This window comes from Globicephala melas, chromosome 5, assembly GCF_963455315.2.
Source record: "Globicephala melas chromosome 5, mGloMel1.2, whole genome shotgun sequence".
Lineage (NCBI taxonomy): Eukaryota > Metazoa > Chordata > Mammalia > Artiodactyla > Delphinidae > Globicephala > Globicephala melas.
The window spans coordinates 107837816-107864129 of record NC_083318.1 but is presented as its reverse complement, the minus strand read 5'-3'; the positions used below and the strand labels follow the sequence as shown (position 1 = coordinate 107864129).

Below are 26314 nucleotides of genomic sequence, written 5' to 3'. Positions count from 1 at the left end.
AATATTATTCACACCAGGTCTCCTCTCGGCTTCACACATCTTTGTGGGCCTCTCCTCACTTCTACCGGGAACTAGCTATTGCTCCGTCTGTGCAAAACAACTTTTATATAGTATCTTAAGCAGAATAGAGAAAAGGAAATATGCTGAAGAGAATGACGGAATTTGTTCTAGAACCAAGTGTAAACTCGTTTAGTGGGGGGGGGGAAGGGGGGAGATATGCGGTCCCCCGGGCCTGCGACGTCCACTATCCCCACCCACAAGCAGGCTCCCGCGGCTCCGCCTCCATTCCCAAATATCACTCACTGCCCTCCTGTTTCTGCCCTCCCACCCTTGAGAATCTCTCTGAATCTGTGATTTAAAGCGGGCATCCATTGCCATCCTTCCTGGACCGCCTAATGCTAGGTCGCAGTTGTCGGGGTAACAGCGTGTCCAAAGGGAGGACTGGCTCTCCGGAGTTTCCACGGAAACCACTCCCCGCAGAAGCAGGTGCGGCGGGCGCAGCGGGTGGGGCTGGGAGGAACCCTCGGGGCGGGGCGGGGCCCCCAGCGCCCTGTACGGGTTATATTTGTACTATATTTTATCAAGCACTACCTTCGGTGGGACATTTCACATGTAAAACAGAACCACTAATTCCTTCCGGCTTGATAAAAACCCAGTGGCTCTCGAGGCGCTGCCCGCGTTTTGGAGATGGTCCAGGTCGAGGAGGAGCTGCAAAGGAGCCCCCCACCACCACCACCAAACAGTAAGGTTCTCCTGGCCAGTGTCCTCTGGAGAGGCTGGAGCATTCGTGTGCGCGACAAAACGTGAGCGAAACCCAGTTTGATGAGCTTCTTGCGCTTTGCATAGTGCCAGGATATTCCACCAGTGCCCAGAAAATCAAGTATTAATAGGTTTGAGGTTTGCTGCGTTCCTCTAAGTCCCCTTTACATTTGAGACGCCAGGTTGGGTTAACTGGAAAGGCACTCGCCCTCTTGCTTTGTTTCACAAGTATCGTTGAGAAGAGTATCAGTTTTATGTTCAGAGCGACTAGGAAAGAACTGAGGTTTCTGGAGAATTCCTAGGTCAAGGCTGGAGTTTGAACCTTTTCCCGGTCCGTGCCTGCGCAGTCATTCCAGCTGCGGCATCGCTAGGGATGAGGCAGGGTGACTGCGGTCGAACATGCTCTCCTTGGTCCCCAGCCTGTCATCTTTGTGTCTCTTTTTGGGGGGAGGGGCTGTCTGACATAGTTATTAAACCTGGCAGCTGCGTTGGCGGCACCGAGGCGCATTTTGAGTGAGCCTGCAGAAAATGAGGGGCTTTCAGCGGGGCGCCAGCTTGTCACTTCTCGCTGCCTGAAAGGCGGCTCTCAGAGCGCTTTCTCTGGCTTCTATTAGTGGCCGCGGGGAGTGCGCGCATTTCATGAGAACAATTGGAAACGTGAGTATCTGTGGCTCCGCACTGCTTGCAGGCGACTCGGCTCCTAGGGCTTACAGCCTAGTGGCGGGGACGCAAAGGCAGCGGGAGGAGAGGCCGGCCCGCGGGGGATCGGGCTGCGGGAGGGCCTCGCGACGCACGTCGCCACGCCTTGTCTGTAGGTGGTGCGCACTGGCGCGACAAGGAGGCGACAACCGGGCTGGCTGCGAGAGGGAGCTGCAGCGCCCGGTTTCTAGCGCACGCCTTGGTATCTGGTCCTGTGCTTTGGGGTCGGATGCACAAAGAAAAGACCTCGGGCCTAGGCAGCCAGGGGAGACAGTCCTGTTCAGCCCCCCGTACCTCGGGTCCTTTTTGAGAAAGGGGAGAAGCTGCATTTTACGGTTGGCTCGAAACAATGAGATTAGGCCTCCCGCCCGGGAGGACCCGTGTGCAATGGCAGTGACCACCGCGGCCAGGCCTGCGGGGACCCGGGAGTGGCGGCGCCTCCAGGGTCGCGCCTCCCGACGTTGGCCCATCCGGATTCTTTTGCGATATAAGAGCCTCTTGGGCCTCAGGTCCCAAACCCCGAGCTTGCTCCTTCCCTTCTCCTCCTCTCACACTGTGTTCTAACAGGGCAGATATTTTATGAACACCATGCGTAAATAATTCCCTTTTCTCCCCGAAGTATGAGTGTGAAGGGGTGTGCTTTTTCTTACTATTGGTTGCTAGAGGGAATCTTGAAGTTCAGCTTCGGTTTTATATGTATTTCTGGACAAGATTTCCAACATTCCAGAGCTGGCATCATGCCAGGGTGGCTCCGTGGTTTATGTATTCCTTAAAGAACCTTGGCTTTCCCCTAGGGGTTCCAAGGAGCGTTTAACAGCGTCAGCTGGCTCTGGAATATCATGTTCAATATTTCGTGTGCGTTTCCATGTCGATCCGGTTCAGGCCCGAATGTGTGATACCCAGACATTGTATCGAAAGCCTCACTCCTGCCATCTCTGAGGCTGGATTTCTTGCTGTGCTGTCTGATATCCAGCGTCAGGTAAGGTTCACCTTGCCCAGGGGGTGGCCAGAGCCAGGACTCCTCTGATGTTGGGTGTGTGGGCAGTCAGCTGTGGGGTGGGAGAGCTTTTCCAGGCCTCAGTTTCCTAATCTATAAAATGAGCACAACAAAATAATAGAGAGATGCTGGTGTTTCAATCCCATCTCCCACTAAGCAACTTTTCTGTTATAACCTGATAGTTGAGGATTATGTTAATGAAAACAAAAAGGTAAGAAAGGAGAAGCCTACAAAATGGGAAAAAAAATTAAATAACCCTAAGAAAAGCAGTTATCAAGTTAGCTTGGAAATTCCCTAAAAACAGACTAGCCTGTTGGGAGGAAATTAATGTATAGGTGAAGAAGTAAAACTGTCATGGACATGAATATGGCCTATTTATTTATTTATTTTGGCCACACCATGCCTTGAGGGATCTCAGTTCCCTGACCAGGGACTGAACCCCAGCCACAGCAGTGAAAGCCCGGAATCCTAACCAGTAGGCCACCAGGAAGCTCCCCATATGGCCTCTTTAATTTTACATTATCAGGTTGTGGCCCTTGAGGAAGTTTGATGTCCCTCTAACAGGGAGACGAGGGTTGATATTCGGTGCTTTATTTGCCCCCAAACTTGGTTTTCCATCCTGGAGTGTGGTGTCTCAGGTTTTTGCAAATGAGTTCCTTGTTAACAAAAACCAGATGATAATTAAGTTAAAAAAAAAAAAAAAAAAGCATTGTGAAAAGAAATTAATGTGGTTCTGAGGTGTTAAGTATGATATGATAGAACCAGGAAGAAATGCCCCTACCGAATTCTACTCTAGTAAAATAATGGTTAGGGTATTGTTTCTAATTTTGTCCATTGTACTTTAAAAAGAATGTGGAGAAACTGGAGGAGGGGGTTCAGAATGGAGCAACCAAAATAACAATGTAGCAGAAAGAGGAGAAGCTTTCAAAAAAAAATTTTTTTCTTTTTAAATCCTGAGGCTGGGTGAGGTTCTGAAAAGAATGGAATAAGAGAAAACCAGATTTCGATAGAATAGAATGAACTTCTAAAATGGTGAAAGAATAAAATGAGGCACTGAGGAGCTTCAAAAGGAGGATAATTTACCACCTGCCCTTCATGGTCTAGCCCCCGCCCTGCATGAACCTGGCTGCCTGCTCGCATCACGTAGGGACTTTAAAACTCTTCTAAGGCCCAGGTCCCTCCCTAGGCCCAGATTCTGTCTTCACTCGTCTCAACGTGGGTGTGGATATTTTGTTAGAACTTCCTAGGTGAAACCTGAGGTAGGGAAACATTGGTCACGCCTAAGAGGGCAAAGTCCATGGCTGCAGGGACCAGCAGGGAGCATAAATGCTGGAGGAGGGCCAGGGGCTGCTGGGGCTTAAGGAGAGAAGGCAGCTATGATCCACACGGGGATGTCAGCCAACTTTGCCAGATCTTCCACTTTATCAGGGATTTCTGGAAATCCAGTTATCTATTTATTAATATGAAATCTTCAGATCTTTAAGGGTTGCAACTAAGTAAGAGTAAAACATTTAAAAGTAAATTGTGCTTGCCAAACAGAACACATCCCACAGGCCAGATTAGGTAACCTCAGCCACAGACTTGTGCCTTCTCTTCAGGGCTGGAGCAGGGGCAGGACTAGGGCCTATCCCAGGGCCTCTTCTAGTTTGAGTTCTGTTGTTTTGCTTTGTTTCGTTATTTGTTTTAGTAAATTTATTTTATCTATTTATTCTTTTTTAAGTTGAAATATAGTTGATTTACAATAATGTGTTAGTTTCAGGCATATAGCAAAGTGATTCAGTTATACTTATATGTGTATATATATGTATCTATTTCAGATTCTTTTCCCATATAGGTTATTATAAGGTATTGAGTAGAGTTCCCTGTGCTATACAGTAGGGCCTTGTTGGTTATCTATTTTATATATAGTAGTGTATATCTGTTAATCACCAACTCCTGATTTATCCCTCCTCCCCTTCCCCCTTTGGTAACCATAAGTTTGTTTTCTGTGTCTGTGGATCTATTTCTGTTTTGTACATAAGTTTATTTGTATCATTTTTTTTAGGTTCCACATATAAGTGATATCATGTGATATTTGTCTTTGTCTGACTTACTTCACTTAGTATGATAATCTCTATGTCTATCCATGTTGCTGCAAATGGCATTATTTCATTCTTTTTTATGGCTGAGTAATATTCCACTGTATATATGTACCACATCTTCCTTATCCATTCATCTGTTGATGGACACTTAGGTTGCTTCCACATCTTGGCTATTGTAAATAGTGCTGCTAGGAACATTGGGGTGCATGTATCTTTTAGAATTATCGTTGTCTCCAGGTATATGTCCAGGAGTGGGATTGCTGGATCATATGGTAGCTCTAGTTTTAGTTTTTTAAGGAACTTCCACACTGTTCTTCATAGTCTTGCACCAATTTACATTCCCACCGACAGTACAGGAGGGTTTTCTTTTTCTCCACACCCTCTCCAGCATTTCTTATTTGTAGACTTTGATAGATCTCTCTAGATTATTTGAATGAAGAAACATTCTCTGTTCCCTAAGCTTCCCCTGACTGTTAAGTTAAAGGGGCTGGCCCTGGGGATTGGGATAATGCCCACAGGCCCCCGAGGTAAGAAGTAACCAGCATGCCCCCTGCCCAACATCTACCACTCAGAGTTTCTGGCTGCCTCTGCTGATCACGGAGGTAAGGCGAGTGAGGATTGGGAGGCTTGATCTGTTCTATGGGAGGCCTGGGAACTGTCCTGAAGCCGCCTTCTGCTGTCACTTGGGTTGGGGGGAGGGCATGGGTACCATAAATTGTCCATGCATATAAGCAGCACTGATGTTGAAATGTGATTTCAAAAGTCCCCAGTTCAGGGTTTCCCTGGTGGCGCAGTGGTTGAGAGTCCGCCTGCCGATGCAGGGGACACGGGTTCGTGCCCCGGTCCGGGAAGATCCCACATGCCGCGGAGCCTGCGCGTCCGGAGCCTGTGCTCCACGACGGGAGAGGCCACAACAGTGAGAGGCCCGCGTACCCGAAAAAAAAAAAAAAAAGTTCCCAGTTCACACATCTTTTAAATTTCCCTCAAGCCTTCCCTAAGCTGCACAAGCAACGGAAGAAGGTGTGTCTCCACGAGCAAAGAGGAGGCATTGAACACCACTTTCCGCGGATAAGAACTTAGCCAGAAGTAAAAAAACTCAGAGGACCTTAAAATGTGACTTGGCTGGATTCTCCCTGCCTTTTCCCTCTGGTTTAGGGCTGCTTTTATTTTGCTCGGATGTGGGGTCAGGTGAAGTAACAGGAAGGCAGAACACCTGCCTCTCTCTGGCTGTTCCTCCCACTGTAATGCTGAGACCAGGGTGGTACCTCCCTCCCCAGACACAAGGCAGCCTTGCAGGCTAACACACAGACCTGGGTGTGCACAGTGGCAGGGATTCAGCACAGAGGGGATGACCACTTACCCCAGGGCAACGAGCAGATGCCAGCTTTGTTCAAAACAGCTTTGTCAAGCAAGGCGGCCCGGTACGTAAATGAAAAAAGCACTTTAGCAGCTGCCATTTTCGCTTCCCATAGGCTCTGGGTAGGCAGGCAAAACCAGAGTAATTGAACAGATGCCTGGCTCCCCTCTACAGGCTGTGCAAAACCTCCCAAAGCCATGGCCATGTTGTCTTCAGTCCTTTTGCCAGCCCCTCGGCTCTCCAGTCAAAAAAGCAGTACCCGTGATCAAAGATTTCACTATCAAGGAGAAAGGAAGGAGAGTTTTGCAGCTAGAATGTGGAAACAGCGCTGAGAAAGGGGAAGGAAATAGGATCCAGGTGTTTGGTTGGATTCTGGGTGCCAAAACCCAGAAATTAGTTGCTTGGAGGGGGCAGAAGCCGTATCAGCCCTAATGTTGAGCTGCCAGGGCCTTAGGCTGTGGCAGAGATGCTCTGCTCTGGTATAATCTTCGTCTCTCCTAAGGACTGCATAAAAAAAAGGGGTTGATTTGATTCTCCCATGGGAATCCTAGATGAACACATTCTACCCCATCAGCCTTTGCCACTAGCCGGGGACCAGCTTCGGAGGACCAGGGTGTAAGGTGGGGTGCTGTGAGGTCCCTTTGAGGGTCTGACTCACGTCACAGCACCGGTGCAGCCTCAGGACTGTGGCTCAGGAATGGGCTGCATACAAGACTTTTCCCACTCGTGCTCCTTTTAGTCCTGGGACCAACCTTCAGAGTGTTCTTTGGAATCAGCTTCCCTTTATGTCTGTCCTTCTTCCGGCCATAGCCCAGGCTGACTGTTAAATATACCAATTGCCTGCCCTCCAATGCCTGGAACAGCAAGTTCCGTCCATTTCTGGCTTGATAATGACAGGTTGCCTATGGAGCATCCCGGCCCGTGAGCTGTCTACCAGGGTTACGCAAGCAGCTTCTAGTTTCTCTTGAGGTAGTTTATCCGGTTGCCTTTCCATCCTATAAACTTCCTGTTGGCTCTTTTTAGTAAATTACTCTTAACAGAAGATCTCTTTATGTGTGTCCAGGGACAGAGAGAAAAGGTAAAACTCCATTCCACTTTTTTGAATTTCTTCACGATGGTGATAGAAAAATTGATTAAGGGGAAATTTGATACTGTTGGCTAAAATGCAACTATATGTTCATGACCCTTCAATTCATCTCTGTCCTGCATGATCAAATATTCTTGTTATATGAGATTAATAAGAATACTAGTAAAGTTCAATTATGCAGTGATATGAACTATAAAGGGTTTAAAAAAACAACAATTCCATTGGAAATTTTATTTTAAAGTAGATTATTCTCATCACCATATAGTGGTAAGCCAAAAAGTAAATTATCCTAATGTGTAGTTATATATAGTGGGTAACCAAAATGCAGAAAATTTTATTTTTTAAGTTTTATTGAAGTGTAGTTGATTTACCATGTTGTGTTAATTTCTGCTGTACAGCAAAGTGATTCAGTTACACATATATATTCTTTTTCATACTCTTTTCCATTATGGTTTATCACAGGATATTGAATATAGTTCCCTGTGCTATACAATAGGATCTTGTTGTTTATCCATCCTACATATACTAGTTTGCATCTGCTCACCCCAAACTCCCAGTCCTTCCCTCCCCGACCCCCCGCCTTGGCAACCGCAAGTCTGTTCTCTGTGTCTGTGAGTCTGTTTCTGTTTCATAGATAAGTTCATTTGTGTCCTATTTTAGATTCCACATGTAAGTGATATCATATGGTATTTGTCTTTCTCTTTCTGACTTACTTAGTATGATAATCTCTAGGTACCTACATGTTGCCAAAATGCAGAAAATTTTAAATTAAATCTATGAAATAGTTACCCTGTTTCTCCCACTAAGTATGAAAAAAGAAGGAAGCATATGACCATTTTAAAAACTAGCTCTTGCCATCATGGTTAGAAGAAAGATTTACACACACACAAACAGATAAAGAGTATAACAAAGAAAGTGTTAGGTGGAGTGCTAGACTGACTAATCAAATGTGGGGGCAAGTGACACAGACAGTCTGTTCTATGCCAAAGCCAGAAAGGGGGACATTGATGCTTGTGGGTATAATCAGGTACTCTGTGGTGGCCCCAGGGCTTTGAGGAATGGTCTAGAAGTGGAAAGGTAAGCAGAGAAGGTGGAGGTATTTTTCACCTAGAGGCAGACAGCTTAAGCAGTGGCTCAAAAGTCATGGATTTGGGAACTTACTTTTTTTAAAAAATTGAAGTATAGTTGCTGTACAATACTATATAAGTTACAGGTATACAATATAGTGATTCACAATTTTTAAGGGTTATACTCCATTTATAATTATTATAAAATATTGGCTATAGTCCCCACATTGTACAATATATGCTTGTAGCTTATTTTACACATGATAGTTTATGTCTCTTAATCCCCTACCTCTGTCTTGCCCCTCCCTTCTTCCCTCTCCCCACTGGTAACCACTAGTTTGTTCTCTATTTCTGTGTGTTTCCTTTTTGTCGTATTCACTAGTTTATTGTATTTTTTAGATTCCACATATAAATGATATCATACACTATTTGTCTTTCTCTGTCTGACTTATTTCACTCAGCATAATGTCCTCCAAGTCCATCCATGTTGCTGCAAGTGGCAAACTTTCATTCTTTTTTATGGTGGAGTAATATTCCATTGTATATATATACGACATCTTCTTTATCCATTCCTCTGTTGATGGACACTTAGATTGCTTTCATGTCTTGACTATTGTAAATAGTGCTGCTATGAACATTGGGGTGAGTGTATCTTTTCGGGTTAGTGTTTTTGTTTTTTCTAGATATATACCCAGGAGTGGAATTGCTGGGTTATATGTAATTCTGTTTTTAGTTTTTTGAGAAACCTCCATACTGTTTTCCGCAGTGGTTGCACCAATCTACACTCCCACCAACAGTGTATGAAGGTTCCCTTTTCTCCACATCCTCACAAACATTTGTTGTGTGTGTTCCTTTTTTTGTTTTTAAGGAAAATAGTTTATAATCATTGGAAGGAGGAGAGTTCTTTCTTCCTTTTGATGACGGCCATTCTGACAGGTGTGAGGTGTTATCTCATTGTGGTTTTGATGTGCGTTTCCCTGATGATTAGCGATGTTGAGCATCTTTTCATGTTGGCAGCTCACTTTTGATGGTTAACAGAGAGAAAGAAAACAGGCCTTCTCTCTGGAGACAGATGATAGGTATTTGTATCCCAAAGGTGTGTGACCTTGAGCAGTTTGCATAACACACATAGATGAGCTTCCTCATCAATGAGTGGGGACGACCATTCCATTTTTAAGGAATAAAGGGAATTGATGTAAAGGGTTCAGCATGGTTCATGGCACCCAGATGATTAACCTATCATGAGTATTGTTTTGTTTTTTTATGGTTTTTTTTTGCGGTCTGTGGGCCTCTCACTGTTGTGGCCTCTCCCGTTGCGGAGCACAGGCTCCGGACGCGCAGGCTCAGCGGCCATGGCTCACGGGCCCAGCCGCTCCACAGCATGTGGGATCTTCCCGGACCGGGGCACGAACCCGCGTCCCCTGCATCGGCAGGCGGACTCTCAACCACTGCGCCACCAGGGAAGCCCTATCATGAGTATTGTTAAGAAGAAAGACATACGGTAAGGCTCTACCCAACTTCAATATCCTCAAAGAATGAGGAATTTGAACTTGTTCTTAAGACAATGTGGCACCATCGTAGAATCTTTAGGAAAAGGAAAATGTCTTGTACCATTTATAGAAAAGCTCACTAAATTCTTACAAATTCCTATATGACCATTTGAATCTCTGCTTGGATTTGTTTTCTCTTCTTTTTTGTGTTTGTAATTCAAACTTTAATACTTGGACAAATTAACCAGAATTTAAATACACTCCTCTAAATCTGTGAGAAGACTGCCACTCAAGATGGTTTGTCAGGAAACTGTGTGATCTGTGGCCAGTATTGTATTGGCCTCCAGCCTCCCTGGAGAACTAACAGTAGCTCTGAGTTTAATGATGTGATAAACTCTGTCAGTTACTTTTTTGACAGATGAACCTTGTGAAAATTCACTACACAAAAATTTTTATTAAATATATAGGACTGCCTCATTTCCACTAGCATATTATTCTTCTTGGACTTTTCCCCACAACCCTTTATTTTTAGCTCTTTTAAGTAAAAGTTACAACTTTACTATGCTTTTGGTTTGGCAATGAGCAATATGCTTCCATTGTTATATCTCTATTTTACAACTTTCCAGAATTGTTTGGTGTTATTTTTAGAATATGAGTCAGTTGCAGTCTTCACACTGTGGTTTTGAGAGTGTTTTTATAACCCTTCTGAGCGAAATGTTTCTCTGGAATTTTTCTCCCTACTCCTCCCCTCCCTCCTTTCCTTAATTCCTTTGAGTTTGTCTTTATTAAACATAATCTTGAAGCGGAGTAAAGGTTGTTATCTGACTCTCCCCCCCTCACCAAGTTCCTAAGAATAAACATTTCTGAGATAATCCAGCAAAAATCACTGATCTCATTAGTTTCCCCAAAGGAAAACAAATCAGTCTTGTGAGGTAGTATCAGGATTTTTAGAAGATGATTATTTTCCAGGCTTAATTTTTAAAGGGGGGGCGAGGAGGGCTGGGGGCCAGCTCTGTGCCTCACACACAGTAAAGACTTCCATATTCTGTTCTTTCATTCACATTTATGTTTCCCTAGGAGGGAGAGGGAGACCAGGCACGGTCTTCTTGCCAATGTGAATTAGCTCTTCATTGGCCAGATTCTTTGGACATCCACTTACCAGCCATCCTCTAGTTTTCTGAGTAACAAAGATCTTGTTTTACTTGGAACTAACATAGGTCCTTTGTTCAAAAAGCTCAACACAAAATTTTGAAATGAGAACTGTAATCCTTCCTTTATAAAGAAATGCTTGGCAAGCTAATGTTTATAACCAACCCTACTGCTTTTACAAGCACAGAGATGGATCAAAGTTCCACCAACACTCCGTGGATTAGCATGTGTGCTATATAGCAGACACTGTCCTTGCCACTGTGCAGCTGGGATCCCACTGAGTCCTAACAGGAATCCTGTGAGAAGGTGCTGTTGTCCTCATTTTAGAAGGTCCGAGAGGCTGGATCAGTTGTCCAAGGTCACCAGCTACTAAGAAGCAGGCCCGGGAGTCTGCCTCAGACCCGTCTGACTTTAAAGCCATAGCTCTTTCCAGTACACTCTACTCTATTCTCATACAGTATGAGACACAGCAGAATCCTTTGGAATAGTCTGTTCCCCAGTTTGGGTTTCATTAGAGTTCTCTAATGAGTGAATGGTTCACACTCAAACAATTCTCACAGACAAGACCAGGACTAGTTTTCTTTGAATCATCTAGTTCTCATAAACCAACTGGTACAAGGCAGGTCCAACAAATTTCCTGGATGATTGACTATTGGCCAGTATTTCAAGGTGGAAAACTGTGTCTAAGACCCACTCAGAAGTGTAGTAAGGGTAGCTGCACGGACCACCAGCGGGTAAATGCACTGTGTCCTCAGCAGCTGGCCTATTAGGGTGTGGGAAGTTGTAGCTTTTCACTAGAACCTTCCATCCACTGGAAAAAAACAGATAAGGCAAGACTGGAAAAGCCAAGTACTTAAGCAAATTTGATGAGGCTCTGATCATGAATAAGCCTGATGAAGCCTGAAGCTCCTAAATGAAATTCATGCGTAAATTCTCTCTTGCCAGCTTACTCTTAGGAGAAACTATTTGTGGTCATCATTATTGTCAAATTTCTAAGTTTCCAAAGGTAAGGACCGTCATTTTAACTCTTTATCCTGGCACTTAGCTTGTTGCTTGGCACACAGTATATGTTAAATAAACATTTGTTTGAATGAGTGTATTAGTCAGGGTTCTCCAGAGAAACACAACCAATAGGATATTGATTGATTGACTGATTGGAATTGGCTCATGTGATTTTGGAGGTTGGTAAGTCCAATCTGTAGGGAAGACAGCAGGCTGGAGAGGCAGGGAGAGCCAATGTTCCAGGTAAAAGCCATCAGGCGGGAAGAGTCAATATTGCAGATGAAGTCCAAAGGCAGTCTGCTGGTTATCTTGCTCTTACTCGAGAGAAGGTCCATCTTTTTGTTTTATTTAGTCCTTTTTAAAAAATTTTTTTTTATTGAAGTATAATGGATGTACAGTATTATATAAGTTACAGGTGGGTGTACAATATTGTAATTCACAATATACTTCGTTCATAGTTATTATAAAATATATGCTATATTCCTTGTGTTGCACAATATACCCTTGTAGCTTATTTTATACATAATAGTTTGTACATCTTAATCCCCTACCCCTGTATGGCCCCTCCCGCTTCCCTCTCCCAAGTGGTGACCACTAGCTTGTTCTCTATATCTGTGAGTCTGCTTCTGTTTTGTTATATTCACTAGTTTGTTGTGTTTTATTTTTTTATTTATTTTTAAGCGTCTTTATTGGAGTATAATTGCTTTACAATGGTGTGTTAGTTTCTGCTTTATAATAAAGTGAATCAGATGAGGCCCACCCACATTATGGAGGGCAATCTGCTTTACTCTACCAGTTAAAAATGTTAATCTCATCCAAAAACACAGTTGCAGAAACACCCAGAATAATGTTTGACTAGATATCTGGGCACCCCGTGGCCCAACCAAGTTGGCACATAAAATTAACCATCACAATGAGTGAGTGAGTAAATGAGAAGCAGCAGTTTCTGGACTGCAGCAGAGCAAGTGGGATGTCAGGGGTTGGTCTCTTATTGCAGGCTTCAGTTAAAATGACATCTTGCTAATAAAAAGGAATCTTCTTCCTCATGAGGCAGCTCCAACAGACCACAGAGTTTGAAACCATGATGCCCAAGATTCTGAGAGAATCTTCCTTTGGCCACTTGTGCCCAAGTGATCAGTAACCACTGGATCAAGTGAATTAAAGGGGTTGACACACGTATCATGCTCTCTGGAATTGAGGAGCAAAATTTTTTTGGCATCAGAATCCTAAAAACATGTACGAACCTAGCTTTTCCAAGACGTAAGGGAAAAATTAACCTTTATGTTACCCGAGTATACATAGCCATATTCAAGACTACTTTCTTTAGTTGCCCTTTTTTTTTTTTTTTTTTTTTTGCGGTACGCGGGCCTCTAACTGTTGCGGCCTCTCCCCTTGCGGAGCACAGGCTCCAGACGTGCAGGCTCAGCGGCCATGGCTCACGGGCCAGCCGCTCCACAGCATATGAGATCCTCCCAGACCTGGGTACGAACCCGTGTCCCCTGCATTGGCAGGCAGACTCTCAACCACTGCACCACCAGGGAATCCCTCTTTAGTTGCTTTTTAATGCAGTTAGGTGGTTACTGAAGATTTCTGAAATTTGTAGATTATTGATTCTCTAAAATCATAACTCATGTCATGTACTCTGGGATCAGCTTTCTAGATTTACATGTTAAAACTGTGCTGTGATGTAAAGAAACTTAGGAAACATGTCCCTTCTTTGAGATTTAAGTAGTATTTATTTTTGTTATTCTCATACAAATTTATTTTCTACTGTACCTTTTTAGACAAAAGGTGTTTGGGGGGGGAAAAAGGTGTTATTAAAGACATTAATGTTTTGCTCACTCAGGGTTGACATCTGCATAAATTCTTGCTGTAGCCAGTTTTCTTTCACCTCACCTAGTTTACCTCTACAATTGTTCTCATAGTCTAATGTTGTTCTGACTTTTTATTTATATAAATACATGCACTTCATTTTAAAGATAAAATGGTATTGTTAAAAGCTTATACCTAAATACAGCAGGCTCTTATCTGTTACCCCATCCCTCAGTTCTCCTTCCTAAAAATAACCCCTTTGAACAGTCTTAACCATTTTTCATTAGCTGTTTCATGTTTCTAAAAATTATCCTCTTTCTGGGGCTTCCCTGGTGATGCAGTGGTTGAGAGTCTGCCTGCTGATGCAGGGGACATGGGTTCGTGCCCCGGTCCGGGAAGATCCCACATGCCGCGGAGCGGCTGGGCCCGTGAGCCATGGCCACTGAGCCCGTGAGCCATGGCCACTGAGCCTGCGCATCCGGGGCCTGTGCTCCGCAACGGGAGAGGCCACAACGGTGAGGCCTGCGTACCGCACAAAAAAAAAAATAAAAATAAAAATTATCCTCTTTCTGCTATTTTTTTAAATTATTTCTTTTCTTTATTCAAAAAGGTAGTATATCAACACAGTTCAAAATTCAAAAGAAAAAAGGGTAAAAATAATGAAAAGTCTCCTTTTAACCCTGGTCCCCAGACTGTCTAATTCCCTCTCTGGAGGCAACCAATATCACCCACCCCTCATATATTTTTCCTGAGATTTCCTTACATATACATACACTACAGTTTACCAATCAATTTTGGGTATTATCTGTTGACTCAGTCACAGAAGATGAGAATTTAGGTTTCTCTCTTATACTCTTGTTTCCTCACTTCCTTCCCCACAACTTAGTTATAGTACAAGTCTTGATTAAATCATTATTTACATTATGACTATATAAATGTTGTCACTGCTGAGCAATGTGGTTTATATACTGCATTTTATTTTACCCAGAGCTAATAAACACTTCATTTTTTCATTAGATTTTCTATGGGCCAATTGTTAACATTTTTTTCAACTGTCCTAGCAGATGTGTCACATGTCCTCTGTTCTCCAGTTTGGACTGTTTTTTTGTGTTGTTTTTTTCTCTACTCCCAGTGAGCTGTTGTTTGGAGACATGCTTTTGTCGATTCTTCTGTGTTGGATTCTCTTTTCTTGGACCCCAGTGTCTTTTTCTTTCTTGATTTAATTCTGTTTTTCTGAAATACATCCTCCAGTAGCTTTTTAAAGAAAGGGTACATACAAGGTAAATTTTGAGTCCTTGTATATCTGAAAATGTCTTTATTCTACCCACTGACTTCATAGTTTGGCTGGGTATAGAATCTCTAGATGAAAATAGTTTTTCCTAGAATTGTAAAGGCTCATGTACTCGCCTCTGGTCTCCATTATTGCTACTGGGAAGTCCTTTGCCATTCATTCCCTTTCTCCATCTCCTTCAGTGTTTTTTCTCCCTATATATTCTGCTATTTCACAGCTATTTGCCATGATTTGAGTGTTTTTTCATTCATTATTCTGATCACTTGGCCCTTTTTAATACAGAAACTCATGCTTTTCTTTTCTGGGAAAATGTACTTTATTTTCACTTTACTGATTCCTTCCCTTTTATTTCCTCCTGTTTTCTCTTCTGGAACTCTGGTTAGCTGAACAACACACCACTTGAACTGATCTTCTAATTTTCTTATCTTTCATGCTATTGAGATCTTTTGTTTTCAAATTTTTAATTTCTAAGGTGTCATTCTTGGTTTTTAATTTTTAAAAAATATCTTGTCCTTTCATGGATGCGTATCTTCTTTTTTGGCTCCAAAGACATGAAACACAGTGGATTTTTAAAAACCTTTCTCTACTCCCTGTATTGTTTCTATGGCCTCTGAGTTCCATTATTTTTGTTTGTTTGTTTGTTTGTTTCAGACTCACGTGTCTGGAGATCTTTGTCCACACACAGTTAAGAGTGAAGCTGTAAAACGTTTGATTGCAGCCTTTGTGTAATTGATTGGTTTGGTAATTGGTGGACCTCCTTTGAAGAATGATCTGGCAGTGAGCCAAGTTTTTCTTCGGGCAACCCCAGAAGGCAGTGTTGTAAGGATTTTTCTTTAATGGGAACATTTAGTTTCTTCTAAGACTAAGAAGTCTCCTAAGAATACTTCTGCTTTGGATGGATAAAATTGATTTCCACCATTCTGGGAGCATGAAAGAGAACAGAATCTGGAATGCTATCATTCGTTATGCAGACTTCATTTTAATCTTTAGCTTTCAGTTTGAGATGCTTTGACCTCCCAGGAGTCCATCTGGTGAACTCAGATTAAATTCTCCTCTCAAATAATTTTTAAACTTTTTACCTAACCACAAAACTGGGTGTGTGTGGTGGAATCAGCCATATAGTATATAATATCAAGAATTTAGACTCTGCAGCCAGAATGTTTGGGTTCATATCTTAGTTGTGACCTCGGTCAAGTTCCCCAAGCCCTGTAGTTCATGACTCCATGCTAAAGGTGAACATCGCAATGCCCAGGGAAGAAAAGAGCACATTTCTTTTTCAGGTTAAAGAGAATTTATTTCTCTTTAATCTGAACTATTGATTTTGTATTTTTAAAATGATTTCTCTTGTACAACCAAACCAATGAAAGCACAAAGGAGTACAATTGCACACATGATCTTTCTGCAAAGATGGTATGGAGTTTCCCACTGAAGTAATTCATTGTTCACAGAACTTGGCAAAAAGAAAAGAAAAAGGTCTCTAAACAAATAGCCCATTGAGAAATATAGCATGACGGGAGGATGATGCAATGGCAAATTGCAACATAGAAAGAAGTCCTGAATGAAAATTTTGTGTTACAAAAGGATCAAAAGCAGTCCGACGAAATGGCAAGGAAACAAAATTTATTTTGAAATCTTATTCGGTTTTCATGTTTGGAATCTTTAACAAGTTATTTGTTTCCAGTTCACCACCACACGCCATACCTAGAGTTAGCATGAGCTAGTCCTCAGCTCCTGAATTCCCTTTGCCTCTGGGAAAAGTATGACTATGGGATGCAGAGAACCTGACACCTCCCACAGTGAGAATGGGAGTAGAGCAACTGCCCCACGAAAAGTGCAGGAGAGGAGAGATGCAGACAGACTTTGGTCAAAACCTCATTAACAACACAATTCAGGAAGGAGACAGGCCTGAGGTTCTGTCCCCCAAGGGCTTATGCTTGTTGTTGAAAGTGTCCCTAAATCCTTCCACCTAGAATTTCTCTTCTTCAGATTCTCTGGTTCAAAACCATAGAAAATGACAAAATATGAAGGGTTTGAGTAATATAAAATATAAAAACATGTACTTTCCAAGACTCATTTGCCAATTTCCTTGTCACTTAATTCTTGATTTATCTATGGTGATTTAAAGACAATAATAAAACAGGGGAAGTATAACCAGCTACTTATATGTAAAGAGAACATTTTTTTCTGTTTTGGCTGCACCATGGGGTATGTGGGATCTAAGTTCCCTGACCAGGGATCAAACCTGCTCCCCCTGCATTGGAAGCGCAGAGTCTTAACCACTGGGCCGCCAGGGAATTCCTAAGAAAACATTTTAAATAGGAGAAATTTGCAAAGGTGTATGTACAATAATTTTTTTTTGCATTTGTTTATAATATTGATTTATCCACATAGGAGATTGGTTAAATAAATTATGCTACATCCATAAAACAGCATACTATGAAGCTACACACCAAAAAATAGGCTTATAGGCCCAAACATTTCCATAAGGGAAGTTATCCATGATATATTATTGGTAGGAAGGTAAAAGAAATGATAAATTACTGTGAATTATTTTGTTTTCATAAGCACTGTTTTGCTAATATGTTTGCCTAGAAAACCATCTGACATGATGCTGAATTGTTAAGTAATCATTTCTGTGTGGTAGGATAATAGATGACAGTTGAACTTTTGCAAAGAGCATTTATTGCTTTTGAAACTAGAAAAAAAAATGTATATAGCTGTAAAGTGACCAAAGGCAGACAATGGGAAGCATGGAGTTAGAAAAAGACCTTAATATACACATAGTGGATAATCAGGATTGATTGAGATTAAAACTATAGAGACCTTCTTTGAAATAACTCAAAATGTTAATTTTCCATTTTCTCAAATGAAACCAGTTGAATAGGCTTAAAGATATAAAAATAATGTTTCTTAAATTAGACAGCATAGTGATATACAGTGGTTGACTTAATTGCATTGTTAAAAGATCTTTAAAATCCATTCCCAAAGTGTTGACTTTTCCAGCTCTAATCTAGCACTTACTCAAATTTCTTTAAAAGATTTTCATTTGATATAAATTCTGTGGTACTGGAGGCACCTTGTTCTCTTCAAGAAGTCAATCCATGTTGAAGGGTGGAGAGGTTGTTACTCATGACATGGTTAGAGCCAATTATTTCAAGCAGATTCTTGGAAGAAGTGTATCATTGTGACTGGCATGCCTTAGAAAATGTAGACTCACACACCACGCTTTAATATAGATTTAATGTTTCTTGTTTGCTTTTAAAAATTATCCTTACATTTGTTATCTGGAAGGCAGTAGTCTTAGTTATCGGACTAGTCAAAAAAAAAAACTGTGTAATATGCTGTGCTATTGCAATCTACCTTGGTATATGAATTTGGATTTAATTTCCCTTGACTATTTGAGGCAGCATTTTTTAAAAATAAATTTATTTATTGTTATTTTTAGCTGCACTGGATCTTCGTTGCTGCGCATGGGCTTTCTCTAGTTGCGTTGAGTGGGGGCTACTGTTCATTGAGGTGCGCAGGCTTCTCATTGCAGTGGCTTCTCTTGTGGAGCACCGGCTCTAGGCACACGGGCTTCAGTAGTTGCAGCACGCAGGCTCAGTAGTTGTGACGCACAGGCTTAGTTGCTCCGCAGCATGTGGGATCTTCCCAGACCAGGGCTCGAACCCATGTCCCCTGCACTGGCAGGCAGATTCTTAACCACTGCGCCACCAGGGAAGCCCTTGAGGCAGCATTTTTCACCTGTCATTTTTCTGGTGTAATGCACAATTTATAAATGTATGCAAATGTATATGTAATTATAGGGCATTTTACTAGAAAAGGTAGTCCTAAGCCATAGTATTTGTAAAGATGTTAATATTGATGAAGGCTCCCTGTGATCCTTGGCCGTAGCAATGACAAAAGCGCCAACCTTATGAAATATTTCTCCAGCCTTCCAGATAGTCAGGAATGGATTTGAATATATTTGCATTTTTGATTTCTGAATGTCTACACATGGCATCTGTCCATGCCTGAATGTCCTGAATGTGGTACAGGTGAACCATGTACATTTCCTCCTATAGCCCAGTGCTTTGCATGAGTGAGGCACGTGTCCCTTCACAATGGCATCCTCGCAGTCAGGCACATTCTAGCTTCATTTGCATCTACAAAACAGATGTGCACTTGTGTGACTATCCATGGAAGCATTAATGGCGCCTGCAGCTGGGATGTGGATGGTACATTTCAATCCACCACATAGCAAAACACTTGCTGAAGTGAATGGCCTGATTGTTGGCCATAACAGTGTTTGCTTTTTTTTTTTTTTTTTTTTTGCGGTACGTGGGCCTCTCACTGTTGTGGCCTCTCCCGTTGCGGAGCACAGGCTCCGGACGCGCAGGCTCAGCGGCCATGGCTCACGGGCCCGGCCGCTTCGCGGCACGTGGGATCCTCCCGGACCGGGGCACGAACCCGCGTCCCCTGCATCGGCAGACAGACTCTCAACCACTGCGCCACCAGGGAAGCCCCCAGTGTTTGCCTTTTAATTAAAGAAGGGGTGTGGGGAGGAGGAGGAGAAAGAGGAGACAAAACAAAATAAGGGATAATCAAGACTAGTGATAAAGTAACTCTCATTCCCAGTAAAACAAGCAATTAATCTACATTAATACATTAGTCACCATTCCTATTACCGTCATTTAGGAGAAATGAAAATACAATTTTAAAATCCATCAATAGGATTGAACACTAGGAATGGCATGTTTAACACAACCCCAGCACTGTGAGGTTAAGCCTGGTGGTGGAGGGGCAGAGTGGGCATGGGGGGAGTTAGTTGTAAAGCGTCTGCTGTATAGGTGGTTGTTTTTTCTTAACCTGGCAATCCTGCCACAATAACCCCCAAACACAAGTTGGTCAGCGCCAAGCACCAATGTGCTTTTTGAATGCTAAGCACATTCATGCACACGCTCAATTGTAGGCAAGCTCTGGGGCTTTCCTTCCTTTTGGGAAATTTGAGGGGGCTCAGGGTGGGCCTGGGAAACGTATGCAGAGGCCCCACCTATGGTATACAGATTGAGCCCTACACAGGAGAGCCCAGCCAGGGGTAAAACCAGCCAAGCCCTTCACCCTTGTTCCTGGTCGCGCCAGCCCGAGAAAAGGGCCCTTTTTTTCTAATGGCACAAAGGGCTACTGCTAGGCTGCTCTAACCACATCACGATGTTGGTTATTGTCATTGGCTCTGTATCAATAGCCTAAGCAGGTACTAGGCTAAGCCTGTCATTAATACTCATAACCAGCTCACGAAGGGGGTCCTACCATTAGCTGCTTTTTATAAATGAGGAGACAGAGGCTTAGGAAGGGTAGGTGGCTGGTCCAAGACAGCCTGGTTAGTAAGGGGTGTGACCAGCTTTAGAATGGAGGCTGCTGACTACTGATGAGCATACCCAGCTTCCAGGAGGAGTCAGGGTTTTCCATGCCCAGGCAACCAAGTATAAACCACCAGAGATATTTATCCTGTACATATTTGATATTTGATCATGTCTTATGTAGCTCTGTACCCCTCACACTTCCTACCTCAATGCTTTTCACATAGCAGGGTTTCAGTAACTATGCATTGAATTAACTAATGGAAAAAAGATGATACAACCTGGTTCAGGGGTTGGAGATTGTGGATTCCACTTGTAAAATATTTTTCTTTTGAAAGGTTTCAAAATTACACAGAAAGTAGAAAAAATGGTATCATGAACCTCCATGAATCCAAACCCAGTGTCAACAATTATCAACATTTTGCCAGCCGTGTCCCTTCTGTGCCAACTTTTTGTTGTTTTGTTTTTTGCTGTTATATTTAAGCGAATCCCAGACAGGTCATTTCAACTATAAATACTCAATATGGATAACAGACTAAGACTTCAAAAAAAACCCAACAACATAACTACCATGCAACTGTCATACCTAATGACATTAACAGTAACATTTTAATATCATGTAATACCTCATGCATATTCATATTGGTTGTCACAAAAACATTTTTTTATACTTTGTGGCATCAGAATGGAAATGATCTGCACATTGCATTTGGTTGTCTCTTGTATTTTTTCTTTTATAGTCCCTCCCATGCCTCTGTTTTTAGTGACTGACTTTTTCTTTTTCCCTTCCTCCCTCCCTTCCTCCTTCCCTCCCTCCCTTTCCCTTTCTTTTCTTTTCTTTCTAGAAACCAGGGCATTTTTCCATTACAGTGATTTTTAGCTGACTCAGGAAACACTTCCTGGAGGGCGTTGATGGTGTCCAGTTTTCAGGAGTTCTTCACTCCCAGTATCCTCTGGAACGGTGTCTATGTTGATGGGATTCTGGGTTAGATCAAAATCCTTCCTTCAGCGCACAAATGTGTATTGAAGGCCTGCTGTGTACCTGCCCTGTATCCACTGTGGGAGATATAGCAGCATCGCAGTGGGGCTACAGCTGGATGGGGACAGAAGTTAGAGCACTGATGTCTCTATCTTTAGGTTCAAAGTTCTAAAAAAGAAATGCAGGTGACACACTCTCACAGTGGCCTCAGGAGGGACAGCCCCAGAAGTGCCAGGTCACAGGTGGGAGCAGCCCGCCACACCTCTTCTCTCTGGCCTGGAGCCCCACTTCCCTCTAAGCCGGCCCACCCTCGGCCATCAGAGCATGCACAAGGGCAAGGGCGCCCGCCTGACAGCCATAGCAGGAAGCACTTTAACGACGGCTTCCTTCTCAGGGGAAACGTTTGCACTGACCATGGTTTTCTTCTCACCCATCCGGTGATTCTGAATCAATGCAACTGCAGTTTGAAGATGTGGCAGCAATTATGCAGACAGCGGTCTTCCCTGAACGTGCAATGACCCTCCCACCCCATCCCTATTCTTTCCAGCTGGCTGGAGTCTCCAGGCTTCAGCCTGAGACCCAAGTTCAATGGAGAGAAACAGCACGTTAGTGTCTCCTAGGCCAGTGGGGTTATCGTTAGGTGTGGGGCTTCCCTGGCTCATCAGCAGGATCCCCAAAGGTGTCCAAAGGAGGGGTCCTTGTCAACTCACTTATCAGGCCGCCTGCCCGCCCCACAGAGCAGCAGCCAACCCGCCCCCGATGATTCCTCGGTAATTCTTTCTTGGGAGCCGAGAGACCATTTTAGACCATTTAGTAATATACCCATCTATGCCTATTAATAAATTTCATTAATTAAAAAAATCCTATCTCTTTCCTCATAAAATGGAAGGAATTGACTGGTGCCTAAAGAATAAGCTCCGTGAAGATGCGTGGAGAGCTCTGCTGCACATCAGCGATGGGCTGTCAGCAAGCCTGGTTCTTGCCGTAGAGACAGATATGGTGGAAATAAACCCTCAAGGATGAATAAATCATACCTCCTAAGTCACCTTATCAAATGCATTCGAGATATGGATTGCTGCTACATCTGAACAAAACTTAGACAACTGTTTAATGGCTGGTTACATCCAGGAGGCTTAAACGATCACTGTTCCCACCTCTTTGTCAAGTGCCCCGTGCAAGTTTTTCCAGTGTATTGAGTCCATCAGGCAGTTATTGGAAATGGTGTGCACGATGGGGTGATCTCCACTGCTGACTACCCCGTAGGTGAGAATTGCTAACACTGAAGTTACCACAGCCTCGCTGTGACTGGGACGCTCAGAACTCCTGGAAGTAGCATGGGGAATAATGGGAGAAGGGGGTGTGGGCAATCTAGAAACACACATTGGGGTGGGGGTGCTGCTGCATTCAGGGGCCTAAAATTGAGCTTGACAGCAGGATAATGGCAGGTTTGTGAATCACTAAAGAGGTAGAAGTGGCGGTGAGCTGGATATGCAAATAATCTGATTTCTTTTTAATTTGGATTTTTCTTTTTTTTAAAGAAATACTCCATTAAAAATGCTTATCTGAGATACAACAAATAAATATATGATTCTAATTGGATCCTGAACTTTTTCTTATGGTTAATAACTTTTAATGAGACTGTCCTTTTTTTAATAAGTTTTTATTGAAATATAGTTGATTTACAATGTTGTGTTAGTTTCAAGTGTACAGCAAAGTGATTCAGTTATATATAAATAGGTGTGTGTGTGTATACACACACACACACACACACACACACACACACATAAATATTCTTTTACAAGGTATTGAGTAGAGTTCCCTGTGCTATACAGTAGGTCCTTGTTGGTTATCTGTTTTATATATAGCAGTGTGTATCTTCTAATGCCAAACTCTGAATTTATCCCTCCCTCCCTTTTGGTAACCATGTTTGTTTTCTATGTCTCTGTTCTATTTCTGTTTTGTATATAAATTCAGTTGTATCATTTTTTTAGATTCCATATATAAGCAATGTCATATGATAGTTGTGTTTATCTGTCTGATGTCACTTAGTATGGTAATCTCTAGGTCCATCCATGTTTTTTATGGCTGGGTAATATTACATTATATATATACACCACATCTTCTTTATCCATTCATCTGTCAATGGACACTTAGATTGGTTCCATGTCCTGGCTATTGTAAATGGTGTTGCTATTAACGTTGGGGTGCACATACCTTTTCAAATTATAGCTTTCTCCGGATATATGCCCAGGAATGCTGGATCATATGGTAACTCTATTTTTAGTTTTTCAGGGAACCTCCATACTGTTCTTCATAGTGGCTGCACCAATTTACATTCCCACCAATAGTGTAGAAGGGTTACTTTTTGTCCACACCCTCTCCAGCATTTATTATTCATAGACTTTTTTTTTTTTAATTTTATTTATTTATTTATTTATGGCTGTGTTGGGTCTTCGTTTCTGTGCGAGGGCTTTCTCTAGTTGCAGCAAGTGGGGGCCACTCTTCATCGCGGTGCACGGGCCTCTCACTATCGCGGTCTCTCTTGTTGCAGAGCACAGGCTCCAGACGTGCAGGCTCAGTAACTGTGGCTCACGGGCCCAGTTGCTCCGTGGCATGTGGGATCTTCCCAGACCAGGGCTCGAACCCGTGTCCCCTGCATTGGCAGGCAGGTTCTCAACCACTGCGCCACCAGGGAAGCCCCTATTCATAGACTTTTTGATTATGGCCATTCTGATCAGTGTGAGGTGATACCTCATTATAGTTTTGATTTGCATTTCTCTACTAATTTGTGACATTGAGCACTTTTTCATGTGACTTTTGGCCATCTGTATGTCTTCTTTGGAGAAATGTCTACTTAGATCTTCTGCCCAATTTTTGATTGGGTTGTTTGTTTTTGAGCTGTGTGAACTGCTTGTATATTTTGGAAATTAATCCCTTGTCAGTTGCGTTGTTTGCAAATATTTTCTCCCATTCCGTAGTTTGTCTTTTCGTTTTGTTTATTGTTTCCTTTGCTGTGCAAGCGCTTTTAAGTTTAATTAGGTCCCATTTGCTTATTTATTTTTTTTATTTCCATTACTCTAGGAGGTGGATCCAAAAATATATTGCTATGATTTACATCAAAGAGTGTTCTGCCTGTATCTTCCTCTAGGCGTTTTATAGTATCTGATCTTAAATTTTGGTCTTTAATCTGTTTTGAGTTTATTTTTGTATATGGTGTTAGAGAATGTTCTAATTTCATTCTTTTACATGTAGCTGTCCAGGAAAAGACATTATTGGGGCAACTGGCAAAATTGGAATATGAACTATAGATTCGGTAATAGTATTGTATCAATGCTAAAGTTCCTGAATTTGGTGACTATGGTTACGTGGGAGCTCTTGTCCTTGTTCACAGTGAAGTACTTAAGAGTAAAGGAGCATGATGTACACAGTTCCTTCTCAAGTGGTTAAAAATTGTGTGTGCATGAAGGGAAAGTGAAACAGAGAGGTTAAGAATGATAAAGCAAACGTGGCAAATTATTAACAAATTGGCAAATCTGGGTAAAGCGCATACCAGAATTCTCTGTAATACGCATGCAACTTTTCTGTGAGTTTAAAATTATTTCCCAGTACGAAAATGTTTAGGCACTATCTGTTGCATTAGTTAAGACTTAATTCAGCTGTGACAGAAAACCCACAACAGCTTAAGAGGAAAATGTATTTCTCTCTCAGGTAAAAGGGATCCAGAGGTGAGTAGCCCAGTTCATAAAGTTGTCAGGGTCTAGGGCTCCAGTGCTGACGTTTTTTTGGGTACCCTCTGTAACCGGCTTCTACCTCATGGACTAAGAGGGCTGCTTAAGTACCAGCCATTTCCCTCAATCTAGTCAGCAGGAAGGAAGGGTTTGAAGAAAAGGGTGAGGGAGAACAAAAGGGCCCAGGTCAGCTGTCCTAAAACAAGTTCTCCTGGAAGCTGTCACTCAGTGTTTCCACGTACATCTCACTGGTCAAAACGTAGTCTCTGGCCACAGCTCGTTGGAAGAGAACCTATGAAATGAATCCTTTATAGGGGTTCCTGGGTCCATTTAAAAATCAGGGCTTCTAGCAGCCCCACTCTTGGGTATATATCCAGAGAAAAACATGGTTTGAAAGGATACATGTACCCCAATGTTCATAGCAGCACTATTTTCAATAGCCAAGACATGGAAGCAACCTAAATGTCCATTGACAGATGAATGGATAAAGAAAATATGGTGTATATATATACAATGGGATATTACTGAGCCATAAAAAAGAATGAAATAATGCCATTTGCAGCAACATGGATGGACCTGGAGATTATCATACTAAATGAAGTAAGTCAGACAGAGAAAGTCAAATATCATACGATAACACTTATATGTGGAATCTTTTTTTAAAAATGATACAAGTGAACTTATTTACAAAACATAAAAAGACTCAGAAAACGAACTTATGGTTACCAGAGAGGAAGGGTCAGGGGGAGAGATAGATTGGGAATTTGAGATTCACACGTACACACTGCTGTATTTAACATAAAATGCCTTTCCATGAAAAAAATTTTTTTTTTAAATCAGGGCTTCTGGTATATGTAACAAAGGGAGAACGGACAGTGAGCAAACAATTAGCAGCCTCTACCAAATGAGGTCACCTGACAGAGACAGCTTCTGCCCAGCAGCCTCCATGAACTTGTGGCCCAAGGGCCCAGCTGGGCCGTCAGCCCGGCCCCCCTGAATACAATTCAGGTAATGCAGTGGGTGACGCTTGCAGGCTGTTGGTGCCATAACACTCTGCCATTTCAGACAGCGCTCCACCACCACCCCAACCCCACTCAGCCAAACCGGATTTGTAGGAGACTCACTTGCCAAACCGGATTTGTAGGAGACTCACTTGCCAAACCGGATTTGTAGGAGACTCACTTGCCAGTGACCAATTATTCTACTGTTGAAGATTATTCCCTCAGAAGGTTTTGGTCTAAGAGGACAGACTATTAAACAAACAACAACAAAAAAAACTGAAGAGGATATCTTGAGTCGGAATAAAGACTCTAGAGCCTTCTGGTTGCCTCCCGTACTTATGGGCAGACGAGTAATATTCTTCTGGGGCTTCCCTGGTGGTGCAGTGGGTAAGACTCTGTGCTCCCAATGCGGGGGGCGCAGGTTCGATCCCTGGTCGGGGAACTAGATCCCGCATGCATGCCACAACTAAGGAGCT

The 26314-nt window shown here is 42.6% G+C and overlaps 1 protein-coding gene across 8 annotated transcripts in view; it reads left to right on the top strand.

The window, feature by feature from the left end:
- The first annotated feature begins 320 nt into the window (after window positions 1–320).
- The window catches only part of TRIM2 (tripartite motif containing 2), a 171152-nt gene continuing 145158 nt past the window's right edge, over window positions 321–26314 (top strand). For 3 of the 8 annotated variants that reach the window (XM_060299674.1, XM_060299673.1, XM_060299678.1), the window contains exon 1: window positions 321–486. Coding sequence is in view for 3 of the 8 variants with exons in the window: in XM_060299685.1 (XP_060155668.1) it covers window positions 1399–1416 (18 nt within the window). In the remaining 5 variants the exon portion in view is untranslated. Of the gene's footprint in view, window positions 487–599; window positions 804–1127; window positions 1417–26314 lie in introns of those variants that run through there. The other 5 variants (XM_060299676.1, XM_060299685.1, XM_060299667.1 and 2 more) reach the window with 5 other exon arrangements.